Genomic DNA, 19,404 nt, shown 5'->3' on the forward strand with positions numbered 1-19,404 from the left:
TTAAATTTTTATCTTTTCAATTTTTATTTATTTATTTTTGCTGGAATAATTATTATCTTTGTTTTACTTGCTTGCTTGCTTACTTTTATTTTATTTTTGTTTCTTTTTTTTTTTTGTGCTGCTTTTTGATTACTTGTTCCTTTTATTGTTTCCTATGAATGATTTTGTTTTGTATTGTTTTTGTTGGCAGGGATTCGGTTGAGCACATCAATCGATGACAGTTTTCTAACTTCTGCTTTTCCTCGGCACCCCTGTTCAACCTTTTCTGTTCTTTGTCGAAAGATTGAAAATAAATAAATAAATAAGCATCGGCCGCGGCGCTTATAACATTTTTGGAGGTTTCGGTGCGGCGCTTATTTGAGTGCGGTGCTTATACGAGAGCGGCGCTTATACGAGAGCTGCGTTTATAGCAAAATAGTGGCGTGGCGCTTTCCATGTCCGTTCCCATGTTACCTATCTTACGTATTTCCGTAGTTCAGGCATATCTCAGGCCCAACGTCATAGTAAATAAACGTTTATAAAGAAATGCTTATGTCTTAATAGTGTTATAATTCATTTTTCACTGTATAATAAGTGCCACGTCATTTAGACAATTTTTGAAGGCTCTGGGTGGCGCTTTAAATGGCTGTTCCCGTGTTACCTATCGTATCTCACGTATTCGTAGTTCGGTAATGCCTATCATCGAAGATAAACGTTTATAAATAATAATATGTTTGTGCCTTAATTGTGCTATTATTCATTTGAACACTGTATACATTGTATTTAAAACCCTGCTTCTCAAAGTGTTTCATTACGCACAAGGTAATATATAATTTCGATTAAGCGCATTGTGACTTATTCAAATGCGGCGCTTATTCGAGATCGGCGCTTATTCGAGCATTTACTGTATATTTTACAACCATAAAATAAGCCCTCTGACCAACTATTATTTAATTAATCATTATTATTAATAATATTAATAAATTATTAAAGTAGCGTAGCCAAAAATATGTCAAGTAGAGTATTTGATATTAAAAAGTACTGAGGAATGAAAATCGAAATCATATTCGCTATGGCACAGCTCCACAACGCTCGAATTTTATATTTGTACTTAAATCTAAACATCTTATAATAACGATATAGCGCTCTCAGCGGTTTACGTGTAATAAATTAGAAGCGTCCATTCACGCGGTAGTTGCTAAATACCGCGACTTCAAAAGAAGCAGGCGTTGCTTTTTAGGGTGACGTAATAAATACGCTCAAACAGTCCTCCAATTCATCTAATACTGCAAATTGCTCAGCACAGTTAAATACAGTAAACAATGAAGTCATTATACTAAAAGAAGTGAGTGGCTTTTCCAAATTAGGACACCAAGGGCCATTTACGTTAATCCAAGGAGCTCCGTCCCGACCCAATCATGTTCTATCCTTTTCTACTTGGTTTTCATTTTATCATCATCATCATCATTTAATCATTTAATCATTATATAACTGAATAATATGTTCTAATTGTCTAACGTCTGTAGAAGAAATAGATATGATGAGGCTAAGTTGCTATTGAAGCTTGCGTCAGAAATGTCCAATTTTGGTTAGCATACAATGCTCTGTTTAAATCCTGATAAAACTGAGGTACTGTTCATTCACCTCAAACATCTTAGAAATGTACCTATCATTCAAAACATCAACATTGGAGACAACCCAATCATTCCATCTGATGAGGTTCGTAATATTTGGATGTATTTTACTCTTCAATGACAAGGAATAGGCATATTAACAACATAGGTAAAGCAGTATCTTATCACATACGCAACATCAAAACCATTCGAAGGTTTTTCAACAGAAGAAACAACCATCAAGATTGTCCATGAATTAATTACATCTCGGCTAGAATATTGCAATATTACATTCCATGGTCTTCCTTAAAGGTATATCTAGTAATTTGCAGCTTCTCCTGAGTACGGCTGCACGTCTCGTGTCAGGAGTTTCTAGATTTGAGCATATAACAGCTGCTCTTAGTTACTTTCACTGGTTACCCGTTAAGACACGCCTAAAATTTAAATTGTTGCTTTTCACATACATATCAATAAAAAACAAATCACCCTCATGCATATCCTACCTGATTACACTTCTCTCCACCACATGTTCTTGAGCTCTTATCTACATCTAGACGCAGGGTTCCCGGAACACCGCCCTCAGCGGCGTGTGTAAAAAACAACTCAAAGTTTAGAAGTGGAACGTGAAATTTGGATTTCATTTTGTAGTCAGATTTGCGAGAAAACTTCATCTACCCGTATTTCTTGACTGAGACGTCAGTGGGAGCTGTAATTTGTATGGCAAGGGGCTGGTGCTACCCTTAATTCGTATTATGGAATTTACGCTCACAAACCTTGTAGTTATTAGTAATTTTGCTATATTAGTATTTTAATTTATTTCTTTCGAAAGTGTACTTTCTATAACATATAACTGCACTGTCTAATTACTGTTTAATTGCCTAGTCTTACTAATAAATAGCCTCACCGTCTCCCGCTACGCAGTACATCAGTAGGCTATCCACTAGGCGCATTTATTCGCACGAATCGAAGGCATCGATTCGGTTCATGAACTCCGATTGGTCGCGCACTTTTTTGCGCTAAGCAAAAAGTAGAAACAATTCGAACTACCGATTTCGCTGAAGCGACCCCCCCCCCCAAAATGTGAATAGCACGCGCATGAACAAACGCTTTTGACACTAGCGAATATATTCGCAAGTGGAAAACAGGCTTCAAGGTAAGAAACCCACGATACACACAGGGTGACCGATCGCTGGTGCTTAGTACTACATTACTAGGCTAGGTCAGGTCCAGCTCTATAGGAATCTTTCCGATTCATAGTACTGCAAACACATTGCCACAATTATCATCATTTCTCGACAACCTACACGTATGTTGCGTCGCATTTCATAATAATCGTCGCACTTTGTAATAACTGTCGCACTTTGTAATAACTGTCACACTTTATAATAAATTCTGTCGCACTTGTAGGCCTAATAACTGTCGCACTTTGTAATAAGGTCTGTCGCACTTTGTAATAACTGAGCTGTCGCACTTTGCAATAAAACGTGATCCACGTTTTTTCTATAGATTTTTTTTATAACATCTTCTCCTGAGGGAATCGAATTTGAAGTTTTCCCCTGTTTCGTATTATATCATCTTTACGTCGATGGTATGGCTCAGCCCCACTAGACATTAACCTGGATCTAGAGTTGGAATTGTAGCTGTCTCTTATACACATCTAGATGTGTATAAGAGACAGTTTGAACACTGTATACATTGTATTTAATGTATGTAATAAATTAGAAACGTCCATTCACGCGGTAGTTGCTAAATACCGCGACTTCAAAAGAAGGAGGCGTGGCTTTTTAGGGTGACGTAATAAATACGCTCAAACAGTCCTCCAATTCATCTAATACTGCAAATTGCTCAGCACAGTAAAATACAGTAAACAATGAAGTCATTATACTAAAAGAAGTGAGTGGCTTTTCCAAATTAGGACACCAAGGGCCATTTACGTTAATCCAAGGAGCTCCGTCCCGACCCAATCATGTTCTATCCTTTTCTACTTGGTTTTCATTTTATCATCATCATCATCATTTAGTCATTTAATCATTATATAACTGAATAATATGTTCTAATTGTATAACGTCTGTAGAAGAAATAGATATGATGAGGCTAAGTTGCTATTGAAGATTTCGTCAGAAATGTCCAATTTTGGTTAGCATACAATGCTCTGTTTAAATCCTGATAAAACTGAGGTACTGTTCATTCACCTCAAACATCTTAGAAATGTACCTATCATTCAAAACATCAACATTGGAGACAACACAATCATTCCATCTGATGAGGTTCGTAATATTGGGATGAATTATGGTAACATATTTTGCTCATTTGTTTTATAATTAGTGAAAATAAATGCAGTAACCAATGTGGCTGGCACTTCATTAAATTCTGATCTAATCAATACCGTATATTAACACGAATGTGGTCTGCAAATAATAAAAAAACGATGCATTCGGGCAATAATGAGATCTGAGATGTTGTTGATAGGAGGGGATATAGGCAGTAACCATGTTTCACTCTACCGAACACCGATGTGGTTTGTACGCCAGTGTTTGAGCATTTTTAATAGCAGTTTCCATGGATCCTTTGTGATATAATTTCTATTTTTTCTTTTCTTTCAGTAGAATATGTCTGATGAATTAGAAGCAAACGATGGAATAAACCAACAACAGACTACCGAAGATGAAGATACAAAAGCAGATGATGCCCCTGAAACAATTGTTAATGAGGACACCCCCGTTGACGATCAGGCCAAAGAAGAGAATGAAACAGCAGAAAACGACGTACAAGAAAGTACCGGTACTATTGGGGATTGTTTTCTCTGCAAGAAACAGTTAAATGATCCTAGAAGCTTGGCATGCATTCATTCTTTTTGTATCGGATGCCTTAAAGAGCATATCGACTCCAAAAATAAAAATGATGCCATGTGTCCCGTATGTGCCTCAAGTATACCAGACAACTTAGAAGATCTTTCTGTAGATCCGCTTGTTGAAAAGGTATTGAAGTGTCAATCCTCCGGCAATGATGTGCAATGCAGTCTATGCTCATCAAATGCGACTCAAAGATGCACGAACTGTGAGCACTTCCTTTGCAACAGGGATGCCGAGCGGCACCAACTGATCCCTGCAACCAAAGACCACGAGTGTATCCAGATCGATGAGTATCAGAAGCTCAACACCAAAGATCGTCTGGCGCTACAGATTGTCTATTGTTCTGTGCATCCTCAGGCGAAGGTGGACGTCTACTGCAGGGTATGTGACGTCTTTATATGCATGGCATGTAATGTGATCGACCACCAACGGGCTAAGCATGACGTCGAACCAGTTGCGGATTACGTAGATCGACTTACGCCAAAGCTGAAGAAAGTAGCTGATGAATTACATAAACAAAGTAAAATCAGTGACCAGACAATGAGCAACATCAACCAGGCAATTGATAAGTTGCAGCCTCTGAAGGAACAAGCTTCTGCCGATATTAAAAAACTGTGTTCTGAACTAAGAGAGAAGATTGATAAATGTGAAATAGAATTGAACGAAAAACTAGAAGAAAAATACCAAAATAAATATGAAGCAATGAAAAATCTACTTAGTCACACTAATGACAGCTCTTGCAACATAAAATCGCTAATTGAATATATAGAGTGTCTTGTAGGCAGTCGGAACTGCGAGCTTCTACGTCATGCAACATCAAACCACATCAAATCTTTCGAGAAGACTGTGAAGAGTACCAAACACGCTGGAAAGGTTGTCAGTGTGACAGAGGTACTAAAGATCGTTATCAACGAGCAAAATGTTGGGAGTGTCAACTCTGAAAACCTCTGTTGCTTCAAAATCAGTGATGTTTCTCCTGAACACTCGTCCTTCAGCCGAGTAACTGACGCTAAGACTGGAGAACTGAAGACTATCACTGTGACAACGAAGAATGAAGACGGCAATGCTAGTGTTGCAGACCCCGCTCCTTCTATTGAAATTATCGACAGCGAAAAGAAAGTTATCGCAACACCTACTCTCGAGTCGCATAAAAATGGAACTTATCAATTCTCATGGCTGCCAACAATAACTGGAACATTTGGTGTGAAGATCCATATTGATGGGAAGCAGATTAAGGGCTCTCCTTTCCGGGTAACTGTATCAAAGGGATCAGCAATTAATAAGAACAAGAACGCAAAGAAACCGCCGACTAATTCAAAAAAAGTAAAATAGATCTTGGGGTTACTGTAAATAAATAATAATTACTATTATAGTCATATATACCTATATAATTATATATATATATATATAACTATGGACAAGATGCATCTTATCCTATACATAATGTGTAGTAGTTCAGAGTCCTACAGTTGTATTATATAATTTAAACGTAACAGAAGAAGAAAATCTGATCAGAATGAAAAGAGAAACCTTGTCTCCACCGGGACTCGAACCCAAGAACTTTCGCTTATCCTGCGAACGTCTTACCAATTCGACCACAGAGGCCTTAATTCCAGTAGAAACAAAGAGTCTTTTATCATTCTAAACCTGTTTCAGTAGGTAACTACCAATTGTAAATAGAAACGGTGTTTGAATAATGAGTACTTTTAAAATTTTTTATCGTTTTATGTACCGTATTGTACATTGCTGTGTTTCTGTCTACACTGCTGTTTTATATGTTTTTCTTTATGAACGCACCGTCAATAACAAATTCATTATTATGTACAGTGTTCAAATTATATAATCCATTAAAAAGTTTGTAACAAATTAAGAAGAGTGTTGAAATCATCAACAAAAATGGCAAACTTAACACTGTCACAAACTCCATGGTTAACACAGTCAACATATTTGCAAGATTTTTAAACATGTTGACGATAATAATTGTTGAATATTATATTAGAAATGGAAAAATCATTGCTTGTTATCAGTTAGGGTGTTCTTAACATGCACTATACAGTAAATGTGAATAAAAACACCTGGACTTTGAATCACAGATCTGGTTGAGTAAGTTAACTTGATTGGCTTTAATGATATAGGTTTTTGGTAAATTAATGGCATGAAAATTTTGGAAGGCATGATTTTTTCCAATTCTAGTAAAGAGCTCACACTTAGATTTATGTATTGTACTCAGAATCGGCGCCAAAACGGTTTTCCAGATATGTAATAATACCTACATAATTTTAAAGCAAAACCAAACAAACTCTAACAGGATATGTGGAGGACAATAATGCAAAGAGATCGTCTTTTCTTTCTATCCGAAAATGAAGCGTAGTATTTCCTGACCTTTAAAGGAGGTTCCCTTAAAAACTGCCTGCTTTCTATTAATGTTTATGGAAATCCATCAAAAGTGCTAGAAAAGCGCCCCCGACTCTTTGGACAATAAGAAAACTTACAAATGTTGCTTCACCTGTCCATATCTGTACGTCACCTCACAATGAATTTAGTTTTATAAGGCATCAATAATTGACCGAAATGCTCGTGAGCCAAGTTAGCAGAATTCCATTGATCGCAAATTGACGACTTTTAAAGTAGGCCTATATTATATGTTTTAAAATGTTGTTTAGCTTTTACACCACCTTATCTATGACTTAGGATATGCTTCAACCCCACTTTAACAATTGTGAAATATTACGGTCTGCCGTTGACACGAGTCCCCTTCCTACTTCAAATTACATCGTGTTACGTAACCATGTTTTCCCAGCTGTACAATTATTTGATTAATGTATGCCAACTATTAACATTCGAAACATTCCATCTGTTACAGCTTTAGGCAATAATTTAGGACAGTAATTTTCTTCATTGCGCATCATTTCTTATTAGTTAATGGTGTAATTTAATTTTTTTGGGCTTTGATAAATACGAAAAAGCATTACTAGTTGACAATCGAGGAAGAGATTATAAGCCAGTCTCACACTGCCACGACCTAACAATGGTCTGGCATACCGTTACATTGTTGTGGTCTATTGAAATTTAATATATACTGTAATAACAATTAAGAAAAACTTTCTAATTAATGATATTGTTCTAACCGTTTCCTAAAATAGCACGAATATTATATTAAATTATCAAAATACCAGCTAAACCACAGTACTACCGCCTAAGCTAAAACTGTATTCCTATCCCATACCTTGTCTTAACTAAGTACAGGTTAGTATAACATTTCATTATCGGGTTCTCCATTCTAGTTTTTGTTTATATGTTGACTCTGAAATACCGGGATGGTGTCCGATGGGGAATAGTTTTACCTGGAGTTTTTTTTTATAATGTAGAGTTTACTGTTTAGTATGCTTTTTTATATTATTTTAATCCTGTGACCGCAATGTAAATAACTTTGTGGCTATTGTTACACCAGTCGTAAACCAATTCCTGTACCTGTAGGCTATTATTTTTATGTTTACAAACCAGTAATAAGTTAAAGATGTGTCGTTTTTTTATAGGAAATATTTCTTGTTTATTTTCTAATTCAGAAAATTCCATTCGTTGCCATTTTACGCCTCTTTAAGTATGGGTTTGACTTTCTAGCCTTTTCACACGTAGTATCAGTTATTGATTAGTTTTCCACCAATCAACAGCAAGTCTCATTACCCAAAACACATAAGTATTTCACTGTTTTGGAATTTCTGCGGATGTTATTTTCCTGAAGACATTGAAGTAACTCAATCGAAACGTCGAGATATTCTCAACCAACAACAAGTTTTTTTTTTCAGAATTAATGTGGTGTATCGCAAGTATCAATATATATTTGTGTCACCAGGCTTCTCCAACACAACCCACTAAGCCACAAGCGACGAAGATACATACAAAATAAAATTATCAGAAATAGGGGGTCAGCAATTTCACAAAAAATATATGTTGTGTTAACTATTGGCTGATGATTATATGACATAGTGTATACAAAATGTATAACAAAAATAATTAAAATAGTAAAATACAATTAATACGATAGTATATAGGTATGTATTCGCTTAAAAGTCTGGGTGAAATACTTAATACAGTAGCATACAGATTATAATTTTATATTAGTGGTTAAAGGGGTGGAAGGTGGGAATTGAAGAAACAGTGTTCCCTGCTGTAACGATATATTACCATATTCTCAATTGTTATGCTTTTTTACACCACCTTACCTTGGAACTAACAATTGTCAAAGACTTCGGGCTACCATTAACAAGACAAAAGTCCCCTGCCTGTTTCCAGTTACATACCGTGTTATGCACCCTCTGTACAGTTATCTATGGAATGATTTATACCAACTAATAACATTCGAAACTTTCCATCTGTTACAGTTTAGGCCATAATTTGGGACAGTAATTTTGTTCATTTTTTAGTTAATAATGTAAGGTTTTTTTATGTCAATACGAAAAAGCATTAAATTCTACGAGTTGACAATCGGGAGATAGATTATCTTAACGATGGTCTGACATGCCCTTACATTGTTGTGCCCTATGGCCTATATACTATAATAAAAATAAAAACAAATAGGAGTGATGTTTTCACATCGAAATAAAAACAAAGTTTCTAATCAATGATATTGTTCTAACAGTTACATAGGCCTATTATTATTATCAAAATACCAAGTAATTCACCGAACCATTACCGCCTGTTCGCATGCGTGCGGACGTATATAATACAGCGCTCTCCAGGCCCACAATTATTCTACAGACACATGAAACACGCTAGAGGATCATACTTGAAATTTTCTGCCTTAGATTTTAGGGCACTCTCTAAGCTCGGGTTCTTTTACCTACAATTGTTTTCACTTGAGTGCCAAACTATTTTTATGTTTTTCATTGTGAATTTTACCTTAACCTTAACACGTTTTCTGGTACATGATCATATTTACAAGGTAATCACTATATGCAACATTAATGATTAAAAGTTGGTTATAATTTGCACCACCGAACAATAATTTCAATCAGGAAAATGGCTACATCTGCTGAAGTTATATTCCTTTTCATCACCTGCATTTCGACTGGAAGCAGCTTTCATAAGCCAAACTTCGTTCTATTTCTGGCTGATGACATGGGATTCGCCGATCTTCAAATCTATGGGAATCCATTATCAAAGACACCAAACATAGATAAGCTGGCAAGAGATGGTTTGAAATTTACCCAATTCTACAGTGCTTCTTCCGTTTGCAGTCCTTCAAGGTAGGTTAAAAAAAATACGTCTTGTAGTTTTATGATACTTTTAAAGTACTTCATCATCACCGTAACAGTGATTCTTTAGTGTGCAATACGTCAATACAGATTATTGTAGTAGCAGTAGCATTATTATTCCTTTTGTAAACGTTGATCGGGCCAAACGTTGCATAAATTCGGAGATTTGAAGAGTACCGCTGTTTTACGACGTTTACTTTAAGTATTTCTATGATTTTTAGCTCCGATGAGGATCTCTGGGAATACTTGTCTGATTGATTATATATTCTTTTTTTCGGCTGATTGATTACTGCAATATATTCTTTTATGTATGAGCGGCCGTTAGGGCCAATATACTCTACTGCTTTTATTAATAGATTATTTTTTGTATGGGCGGCCGTAGGGCCAATAATACACTACTGCCTACTGCTTTAATTATACTGCCCTCATCGGAGCTTTCGACAATACAAGAACCTGTTTTAATAGTAGATGGGGCCGTGCTAATCTGGTAGACGTATGAAATAAAAGTGACACTGGTAGCACTTTACAGACTTAAATTATTTAATACATAAGCTTTCACCAGCAGTCTATGCTGTCTTCTTCAGTTTGTTGAACTTCACTACAGTGTTTTTATTCCATATGATATTTTTGTAACTTATAAATTCGCTTAAACCTCTTATGAATTATTTAATTTAATGTCTACAACAGAGCGGGTCTTTTGACTGGACGATATCCAGTTCGGTCAGGAGTCTGGAATGATAACGACAACGCCGTCTTCCACCAAGATAACACTGAGGGTCTACCACACGAGGAAATAACAATTGCTGAGATGCTAGCCAGACAAGGATACACATCAGGACATATAGGAAAGTGGCATCTCGGTGTTGGTTATCAAAGAGAGTTCCTTCCTCTACAGCATGGGTTCGATCGATACTTCGGAATACCACACACTCACTCTGATTGTCCCTGCCAAACATGCTTCTACCCGACTGACCCATGCGACTCAGAAATATGCACAAATTTCCACGCACCTTGTCAGCTAATGAATGGAAATACAATAGTCGAACAACCAGTTGATTTAGTACATTTATCTGAGCGTCAAGCAAGAGCGGCAAGAAGCTGGATTCAAGAGTACTCCTGTTCTGGAACGCCATTTTTCCTCTATTATGCATTTGCCCATACGCATGCACCTAATTTTGCAGGTGAACGCTTCAGAAATACAACAATTGGTGGTGACTACACAGACTCGCTAGCAGAATTGGATTGGGAGGTTGGAGAAGTTATAGATGAGTTAGAAAAATGCGGTCTGCGTGAAAATACATTGATAATACTTACATCTGATAACGGGTAAGACACAAATAGCCTAAATGGCGAATAAAACGATAAATCAGGAATTAAGTATAACCAGGCCTACTCCTATTCAAATTCAAACATCAAATAATATAGTAAAAGGTAGCAAGTAGGCATGAGTGTAAGAATAGAAATGATGAATTGAAATGGAAAGTGGCATTCAAGATAAGCAAACCCATGAGGCCCTGTACAATATAGAATAAGATCGTAAAACCATACCCTGCCGGACACCATTATGCAGTGAATAAAAATTATAATAAACACACAGAGTTGCAAATACTTATTAAGTTCACTGAAGATGTCCATTAAAAGTAAAATGTTTTTTTTTTTCTTTTTTTTTTCTTTTTTTTTTGAGATTTTAAGAGCTGAGAATGACAGTGGTTTTGATAAAGGTGATTGATGATAAATGACGATGATGATAATGTTCTTTAACACATCTAATGATACCGGTCTCAATTAATATCGTTTTCGATGTCAATTTTCTAGCCCTGCATTATCACTGCAAGAACTTGCAGGATTCACAGGGCCGATGAGATGCGGAAAAGGATCAACGTTTGAAGGCGGACATCGTGTTCCAACTATAATCAATTGGCCAGGCCACGTCCGTAGCGGTATCTCAACGGAGTTCCTGAGTCAACTGGACATATGGCCCACAATCAGAAGTTTAAGCGGATTGCTACCAGATGATATTGACGTCGTTCTTGATGGATTTGATTTCTCAAATATTCTATTTTCAAACGAAAAGGTAAACACTTTCGCCTCTAGTTAGAGTATCAATTGATCGTTTACCGACAGACACCACGAAGTGACACAAACCTAAAAATGCACAATTTTTCAATTTCTTTATTCTTTTACATTGTGTACATCGAACTCTACCTTTTCAGCTATATCATTTAGTTAATTAGTCTAATTAGCCATAGCGCACAAACTGAGGAAAATAGATTTTCCGTTTTTAACGAGCAGACGCAAACTTTCAGTGGGGTTTCAAAAGACGAACGTTCGGCGTTGCAATCGTTGTGACCGGCTGATTAGGACTAGCTTGGAGGGCTAGTTAGATGTAAAAATTAGATTTTCCTAACATACCTAGCCATAGCGGTACCCTTCTTGCAGTATAAATTGGACTAGGTCTATAAATTAAAAACATCATAATTTAGGCAGGATAAGCCGATTTTTTTTGGCCTATGAATCACCATTGACTGCAATGGGTAAACATAGGCTCAAATACAGTTTGTGCCTTAAAAACGGGCGTACATCGCGTTCCGTTTTCACGAGCAGACACAAACTTCACTCTGCGTGTGAACAACATAGGCTGTATTTATTCTCATCGTTTTCACAAACAGACACAAACTGTTCACGCTAATTAACAGGTTAATTGAAGTTAAGAAAAGAAAAATAAATTGAACATATGAAATGTTTAATGCTTTATTTTTAGACATATGTAAAAAAATAAATAAAATTTCGATATCCTTATAGTGCAATTTACTGTTTTATGAACTAGTCCACTTCAAACGCGTTTTCCTCAAAACGCCGATTTGGTCGAAATTGAAGTTTGTGTCACATAATTCAGTCAGTGGCGTAACGAAGGGGCAGGGGCCTTGGCGCTGAGGGCCAGGGGTCGCGAAGAATATTCGAATGTGCTGGGGCCTTTTGAGGCTCCGGGACCCCTGGTTTAGCCAGTGAGAGCTGATAGTCGTTACACTACACTGGATTCAGTACAATTTTTATGACTTCTACGCAAAGTTAAAACGATCTGCCACTCGAGCACCTCGTCTCGTCGTTATTAATGAAATTTCGTGGGCCGATCCTCCGCCGACGCCGTGAGTAGGTGGGTGTTTTGTGAAGAAGGTTGGGTTGGATTTATGAAAGTAGGTGTCGTTGGAATTGGTGTATACGTGGTTGCTGGTTTGTGAAGGGTCGTCTGGTTGGTCGGTCGGTCAGTCAATTAATTATGATAATTATTATATGATGTATGACATTTTGCAGATGCTATTTTGTTGTTTAAATATTTAATTAATTTTTAAATTTTTTCAGAGTTTAAGGACATCTATGTTGTATTATCCTAAAAACCCACAACCGAACAGAGGGCCAATAGGTCTTCGTGACGAACGATACAAAATCCATGATATCGAATGCAAGAAAGTCTGTTCAAACAATAATGGCGAAACGGTATGTGATGACTCTTCGGCGAACTCGTTCCTCCTTTACGATCTCCTACTAGACCCCGAGGAACGCAATGAACTGAGTAGTTTACCTGCATTTCAAGCAACAATTAACGAGATGGCTTTACAAATGGAACGAGTATCAAGTGACATTGAATTTGCTGACAGCGTTCTCATGAACCTTGATAAGAGTAGCCAGATGTGTTGCAACGAAGGATGCGAACCATATCCTTCGTGCTGTAGTTGTGACTCAAAATATAGCGACGATCTGTTTCCATTGGATCAATTGTGCAAAAAGAACGCACTATTTTGAAGGAGAAATTTTAAATATAGAAACACGAAAAAGGGGATGTTGAAAATTAGAATAATACGTAAACGGAACTGTCATTTGTTGATAAGGCACGCGTCAACATAGGGCGCACATTTTCCTATATCTACACGTTTGCATGTAGAGTCTTTTTCACACAACCTGAAATGTAGTTTATATATTATTAGTACCATGGAAATCAATCAAAAAAACGTATCAACCTCTTCATTCACTTTACAGTTATAAATTATTTTATATTTTTGGTCTTAAATACTAAATAATTCCATCATTGCTTAAAAACGCAGGGGTATAAATTATTTCGTATAGACGGAGATATACCAACATTGGGGCATGCTTGTAAGCGTAGATACTTTTTATACATAACAACGGCAATAAAAACATACCGTAACTCAAGGGTCTTTTGTGTATGTTATTATAAATATATTAATTATCGATACTATTATAACGGAGAAACATTCCATAGTGTAGGCGACGACTATCGCGGTCTGTATCTTGTCCTTTGGAAGTTTTTAACCACATTGAAGCCATTTCAAATACCCTAAACAATTGGGTATTTGTGTAGATATTAATTTAAGTGGTGGTGCTTTAAAGAAGCTAAGTTAAATTTAGTGCCAGGACCGTTTTACCACTCGTCGATGGTCTAGAAAATCATATTTGCGTGGATCCAGATAACACTCTAGATAGTACAGAATACACAATCTTTCGAAGGATTTAAATTTTTCCTTTTTTTTAACGTGTATTGCTCAAACACCCTAATTGTCTCGCCTCCTTTCTTGGAGGTGATAATCGCTTAATTTCTTCTAAACACTCACGACATTTTACTACCAAATGTGGTTCTTTTTCCCGGAGAATGCTCGTGTGATTGGGAGTTTCCTATTTATCAGGTCCAATGACTGACGATGCACGTCTTAAACTGAGGTGGTGGACCTTTCCTATCATTTCAACATTATTTCTATCCCTCCTGTTATATTCCTACATTTTTGGAGGTCGACGTTACCCACCAGAACCAGAACCAAAACCATCGCCCGTAAGAACCACACAGCAATCATTTTATATCACGGCAACACAGACCTATCAGTTGCAATTGTGAGTAATTCTAGAGTATAGGCTTATACTTTGTAGAATTTACATTCCGGTATCTCCACAACTAATGTCCGTATTTATTACCGGACTCAAATTATTTAGACGTGCTTGTATTCAAGGATAATATCCCAAAATCCCAAAATCATCATATGTTTAATTATGAAATTTAGGGATGATGGATGGTTCCCAAACTTAGGACTATATTGAAAATTATCTTTTAAAACTGTTCTTGGTACTATTTTTGGAAAGATTTCACTATATCCTTGATTAATCGCGTCTTTTACTTACTATATGGCTATAGGCCTAACTGGTATGATGTTTGTTTTTCAATTCCAAGGACGACGCCGATATTTATTTAATTTATAAAATAATTATTTTATCAATAAAGTATTAAAAAGCACATTACGACATTCACTGCGCAACAATCAATAAAGTCTTTACGTATGTTACGATAATTTTGATGTAGTTTTCAATTACGAACTAAAAAAAACATCATTAACTAACTGTTTGATGTGCCGAGTGGCGTGGTTCCTGTTGGATTATGTTCTTGTGGAGTGAATATAGACTTAAGACACGGCAGAGTCTTTCGCACTCCCACTTTAAAGTCATTATATTTAAACGTGTATATTATGGGATTTATACAGATGTTGCACAGAGACATGGCTACTACAGTGTAATAAACTGGTCCGTTGAAATCGAGACCTCCACCCAATGTAAAGTTGACAAAAGCTATTTGGTTTGGTGTCCAACAGATCACATATGTTACACTAACTATCACCATTGTCTTAATGATGTTCATTCTTCTAGCCGCACTGCTCGCAGACACTGCAGACGAACCAACTCCAACTCGATTTCGAAGAGCACGTAAAATTGTTAAGTAAACAATCAACATTGCACCGACATGAATAACAAGGATGTAAACTCCAGTCATTAAACCAAACGCCTTCTGATACTCAACACTTGGCCAAATCTGTATACACACTCCATCACTTACGGTGTGTATCGCTGACCAGAAGCCGAGGAAGGCGAAACCACATGTCCATGGAATCAACAAAATCAATACTTTTATCCAGATCTGTTCCTTAATTATGTTGTATTTTACGGCAAACATTACGGCAAAGTAACGATCAAAGTAAGTACCACAAGATTAGCCGTTGAGGAATATGTACATGACCAGAAAATGTACTTGCTTGACCAGAACTTGCAAACGAATTCTGCTGCAGAATTTGATTCCGGGAGTCGGGTCATTACGTCAGCATCTAGAAAAAGACAAAGTGCCATCAAAGATGACAACAAATCGATAATACACTGATTTAAAATCAGAAGATTTGTTGTACTAAACCTATTCTGAAAGTGAAGTAGAATAAATATCGCAAAACCATTTGTTGAACACCCGACCGCACCGACGGTACTGTTTAACTATTGTTGTGTCCATAATGATAGACTTGGGTAAAATAGGTCTTCTAGTAGTTTACAATTACCAGATTCTAAACACAGCTGAGAGAAAATGCCAGTCTGCTAGTGACTTCTCCTTTTATAAGAATTCAATCAAAAAAACTAAGACGTTGACGAGATAATCTATTTAGAGAGAGCGGTCCAATCGTTAAGTAACATTTTAACAATATCGGTTGTCAACCTTGTCGCAAGTGGCAATTACGCTTGTTCTTTAAACTAGTCAGTATTTTTTTTGAAATTGTATAAATAAACACAGTAATAGATAGATGCATGCCTATCATTATATGTCAACCGATTATTCCTAATTGCAACCATAAATGCATTATTTAATATATTAGTTTCAAAGTTAAATTGGATGGACTAAAAATTGTCCTTCAGAAATGCATTCGGCCATTATTGTACTATAGATTCGATAAATCATTGAGAATCAGTAAGTGGTTGATTTTTAAAAAAAGTATACATATACTTTATTTATTTTATGAAATTTGAACAAAATCATAGATAATTGTAAACAACAAACCAGATAAGTATCGTAGTTTAAAGCTAAACAAGCAATATAAAATAATTGTAGGATAAAAAGTATCGATAAACCACAAGATAACATTAAATATGCCATACAACCTCCAAGAAGCCCTGGGGTTTATTTTTTAGGACCCTGGATGGCGTTCTTTTTCTAGATGGACCTCTTTCTAGATGGGCTCCTTTTCCAGATTATGGTACCTTTGCAAACTAAAGAGGAAGGCTTCTTTTCAAAATAAGTTCTGTAAATTTTAGAATTGCTAGTATAAGGCATTGTTCAAATAAGAAATTCGAAATTCAACATTTTAGCCAAGCTAAAACAATAAAATAATATTGATAGTGACACAATATCATAATAATCAAAGATAACGTAAGTCTAAATTTAAGTACTATCTCGAAAAAAGCCAATATCTTGATTACAAGTCCATGGGCTTCTTTATAGATGGGCCTTTTTTCGAAATTACTTTTGCAAATTGTAGAGGGGGCCTGTTTTTTAGATGGGCTTTTTCTCGAGATTAAGTCCATGGGGGTTCTATTCAAGGTTTTACGGTTTATAACCATTAAATTCCAACAAAAATATTTTGTCTTCAGTAGAGCTAGTTTCCTCTTTAGTTTACTTAATCCAGCAAGCAACCATGATGTTTAAAATTCATTTAATATATCCAACACCTCTCCACCATCATGCATCCAGGGAGCAACATATATTTTATCTAACAAACGTCTACTTAAATACATGTAGGCCTAAATCTTAATGTACCAACTGCAAATCAAGTTTGCATTTTATCCAAGAGCACTGGCCATATGGAACCGACTACCTCCTGAAGCAGTCTTGCTATTGAATGCTATTTCCTGTCACCTAAAAGTGTTATAGACCATAAAATATCGTACCTCACAACGCAACTATGGTGGGGCTGAAATGGTCTGGACCCTGCCTCTCTAAAAGTTATTTTCTGTGCCCCCTCAATTTCGAATTCTGGATCGGCCACAGAGTATCTTATAATATGCATGTGTGCAAATCACAATGATGAATCTACTGAAATATTATTCGTATGGTCTACAATTTCTAGGCCTAATAAAATATTCAACCAGACTTCATCTGACCCCATGTTTTTAAAAGTACAGTCATCCTTTATATTTATTTATTTATTTATAATCCTGGACTACAGGGAGTGCAGACGGTGCGATCGCACCCCCTAAATGGTATTAAGAAAAATAATTGTTGTATTTTTATAGTATGGCTAGAGCGCAATTTCCGGGCACCCATGGGTCCTTATTCTCAACCATGTTGAGGCTGAGGTGGTGTGGACTCTCGTGGTCCCATGGGCACAGATCATGGGAGAAGGGGACACGTCGCCACATATATTTAAGGGGGTGTCCCCCTCACTTTTCGCCTGCAATTCAATTTCGAAAGTCAAGAAGATGGCTAAAAATTGTTGAAATAAACATTTTGCGTGTCTCCTTGGACCTGCCTATGAAGCTATCAAATGTAAGAAGCAACGTGATGTAATGTAATTCTACACAGTTTCGCATGCTGTTAGTTCGAAAATTACACATTGGTTTTCGTGGTAGTTTACTTTCGTGGTTCACTTCTTATTTGTATGATGGATATGGCAGCAGAGTTCGTCATCGCTTTCATTATCATGGCATGACGTCAACTCAAGTGTCCCTCAAGGTTCCACCCTGGGGCCTTTGCTCTTCAGTATCTATATCAATGATATTACTTTTTTTCAAACACTCTAAAAGCCTTCTCTGACGATCTTAAACTCTCTAAAACTATATTTTTTCGCTCGAGAATGCTCGCGTGCTCCAGGAGGATCTGGACACGCTGTACCGTTGGGCATCTTGTATGATACCGGTACTGCTTCCAAATAACTTATATCCATAAGGTTTTATTAATTAAACCACTTCAAAAAAGAATCCTTGGGAATTCGACTATAAAATCAATTACAATGCACTCGAAAAAGTAGATTATCATTATTATAATGACCTTGGTGTATTATAGGCCTACTGTATTTATTGATCCAAGGTTAACGTTTAAATATATTAATTTTATATTATACGGCGAGGGCAAACAGAGTCTTGGGATGTGGCGCAGTTGCAATCTTTTGATATTCCTATTAAACGCTTCTTTTATCTCACACTTCTTAGACCATTTTAAGATTTCTGTTCTGTCATTTTTTAATTCAATATCTAAAAGAATGTAAAAAAACTCTAAACGAATTGACAAGATACACTTAAGGTTCTTGCGCTTCACCGGTCCTGAAACATTTAGCCCTCGTCGTAATAATATAATCACTTTCGACGACGCTATCATTGACCAGCTCAATATGAGTTAAAACGTTACATGGCCGTCATCTAAACCACAGATCATAGTGTATGTGTCTAAACCTTTTTGTTTCTGTCTAAATGTGTTATTTTTTTTATTGTAACCTTATCTCGTATCTTTCATTTGAAGTTAACAGTCGCCGTCTTCGTCAACAGGATTTATTTCTGTTCCGTTTTGTCGTGTTTATCAGTGGCGTAACACCTATGCGCTCTCATGCGGCGGTCCGCTGGGCCCCAACCCTAGACTCCCCGCTACCCATAGGGTCCTCGATCTAGCACACTAGCCCAAACCTTTGTTGAATTGAGACAGCATAATGGGTCCCTGACATCGACTATAGGATATATCATATATCCAGTTGCGGATGTTTAAATTTGTAATCATTTTGTGGAGATAAAAAGAAAATTATATCGATTTTTATTTTATTTTATTTTTTTGTCTCGGTGCCTTTTCTGGCCATCTACAGATGCCATATCGTACTTTCTGGTAGGCCCTATGGACCCTTTATC

General features: G+C 36.5%; 2 protein-coding genes and 1 pseudogene across 2 annotated transcripts; 2 read left to right on the forward strand and 1 right to left on the reverse strand.

The window, feature by feature from the left end:
• Window positions 1-4,197: 4,197 nt before the first annotated feature.
• On the forward strand, window positions 4,198-6,531 carry LOC117107675 (tripartite motif-containing protein 2-like). The gene has a single exon (XM_033249400.1). It carries the CDS (start codon window positions 4,202-4,204, stop codon window positions 5,774-5,776), a length of 1,575 nt encoding a protein of 524 aa, XP_033105291.1. The 5' UTR covers window positions 4,198-4,201; the 3' UTR covers window positions 5,777-6,531.
• Window positions 6,532-6,677: 146 nt separating this feature from the next.
• LOC117107676 (arylsulfatase A-like) lies at window positions 6,678-13,530 on the forward strand. The gene is made up of 4 exons (XM_033249401.1): window positions 6,678-9,690; window positions 10,387-11,025; window positions 11,515-11,773; window positions 13,060-13,530. The coding sequence occupies exons 1-4, from the start codon at window positions 9,464-9,466 to the stop codon at window positions 13,498-13,500; spliced, it is 1,566 nt and encodes a 521-aa protein (XP_033105292.1). The 5' UTR covers window positions 6,678-9,463; the 3' UTR covers window positions 13,501-13,530.
• Window positions 13,531-15,085: 1,555 nt separating this feature from the next.
• LOC117107629 lies at window positions 15,086-18,413 on the reverse strand (annotated as a pseudogene).
• Window positions 18,414-19,404: the final 991 nt, after the last annotated feature.

This window comes from Anneissia japonica, unplaced genomic scaffold, assembly GCF_011630105.1.
Source record: "Anneissia japonica isolate Jap-2015-1 unplaced genomic scaffold, ASM1163010v1 scaffold5330_len1712360_cov203, whole genome shotgun sequence".
Lineage (NCBI taxonomy): Eukaryota > Metazoa > Echinodermata > Crinoidea > Comatulida > Comatulidae > Anneissia > Anneissia japonica.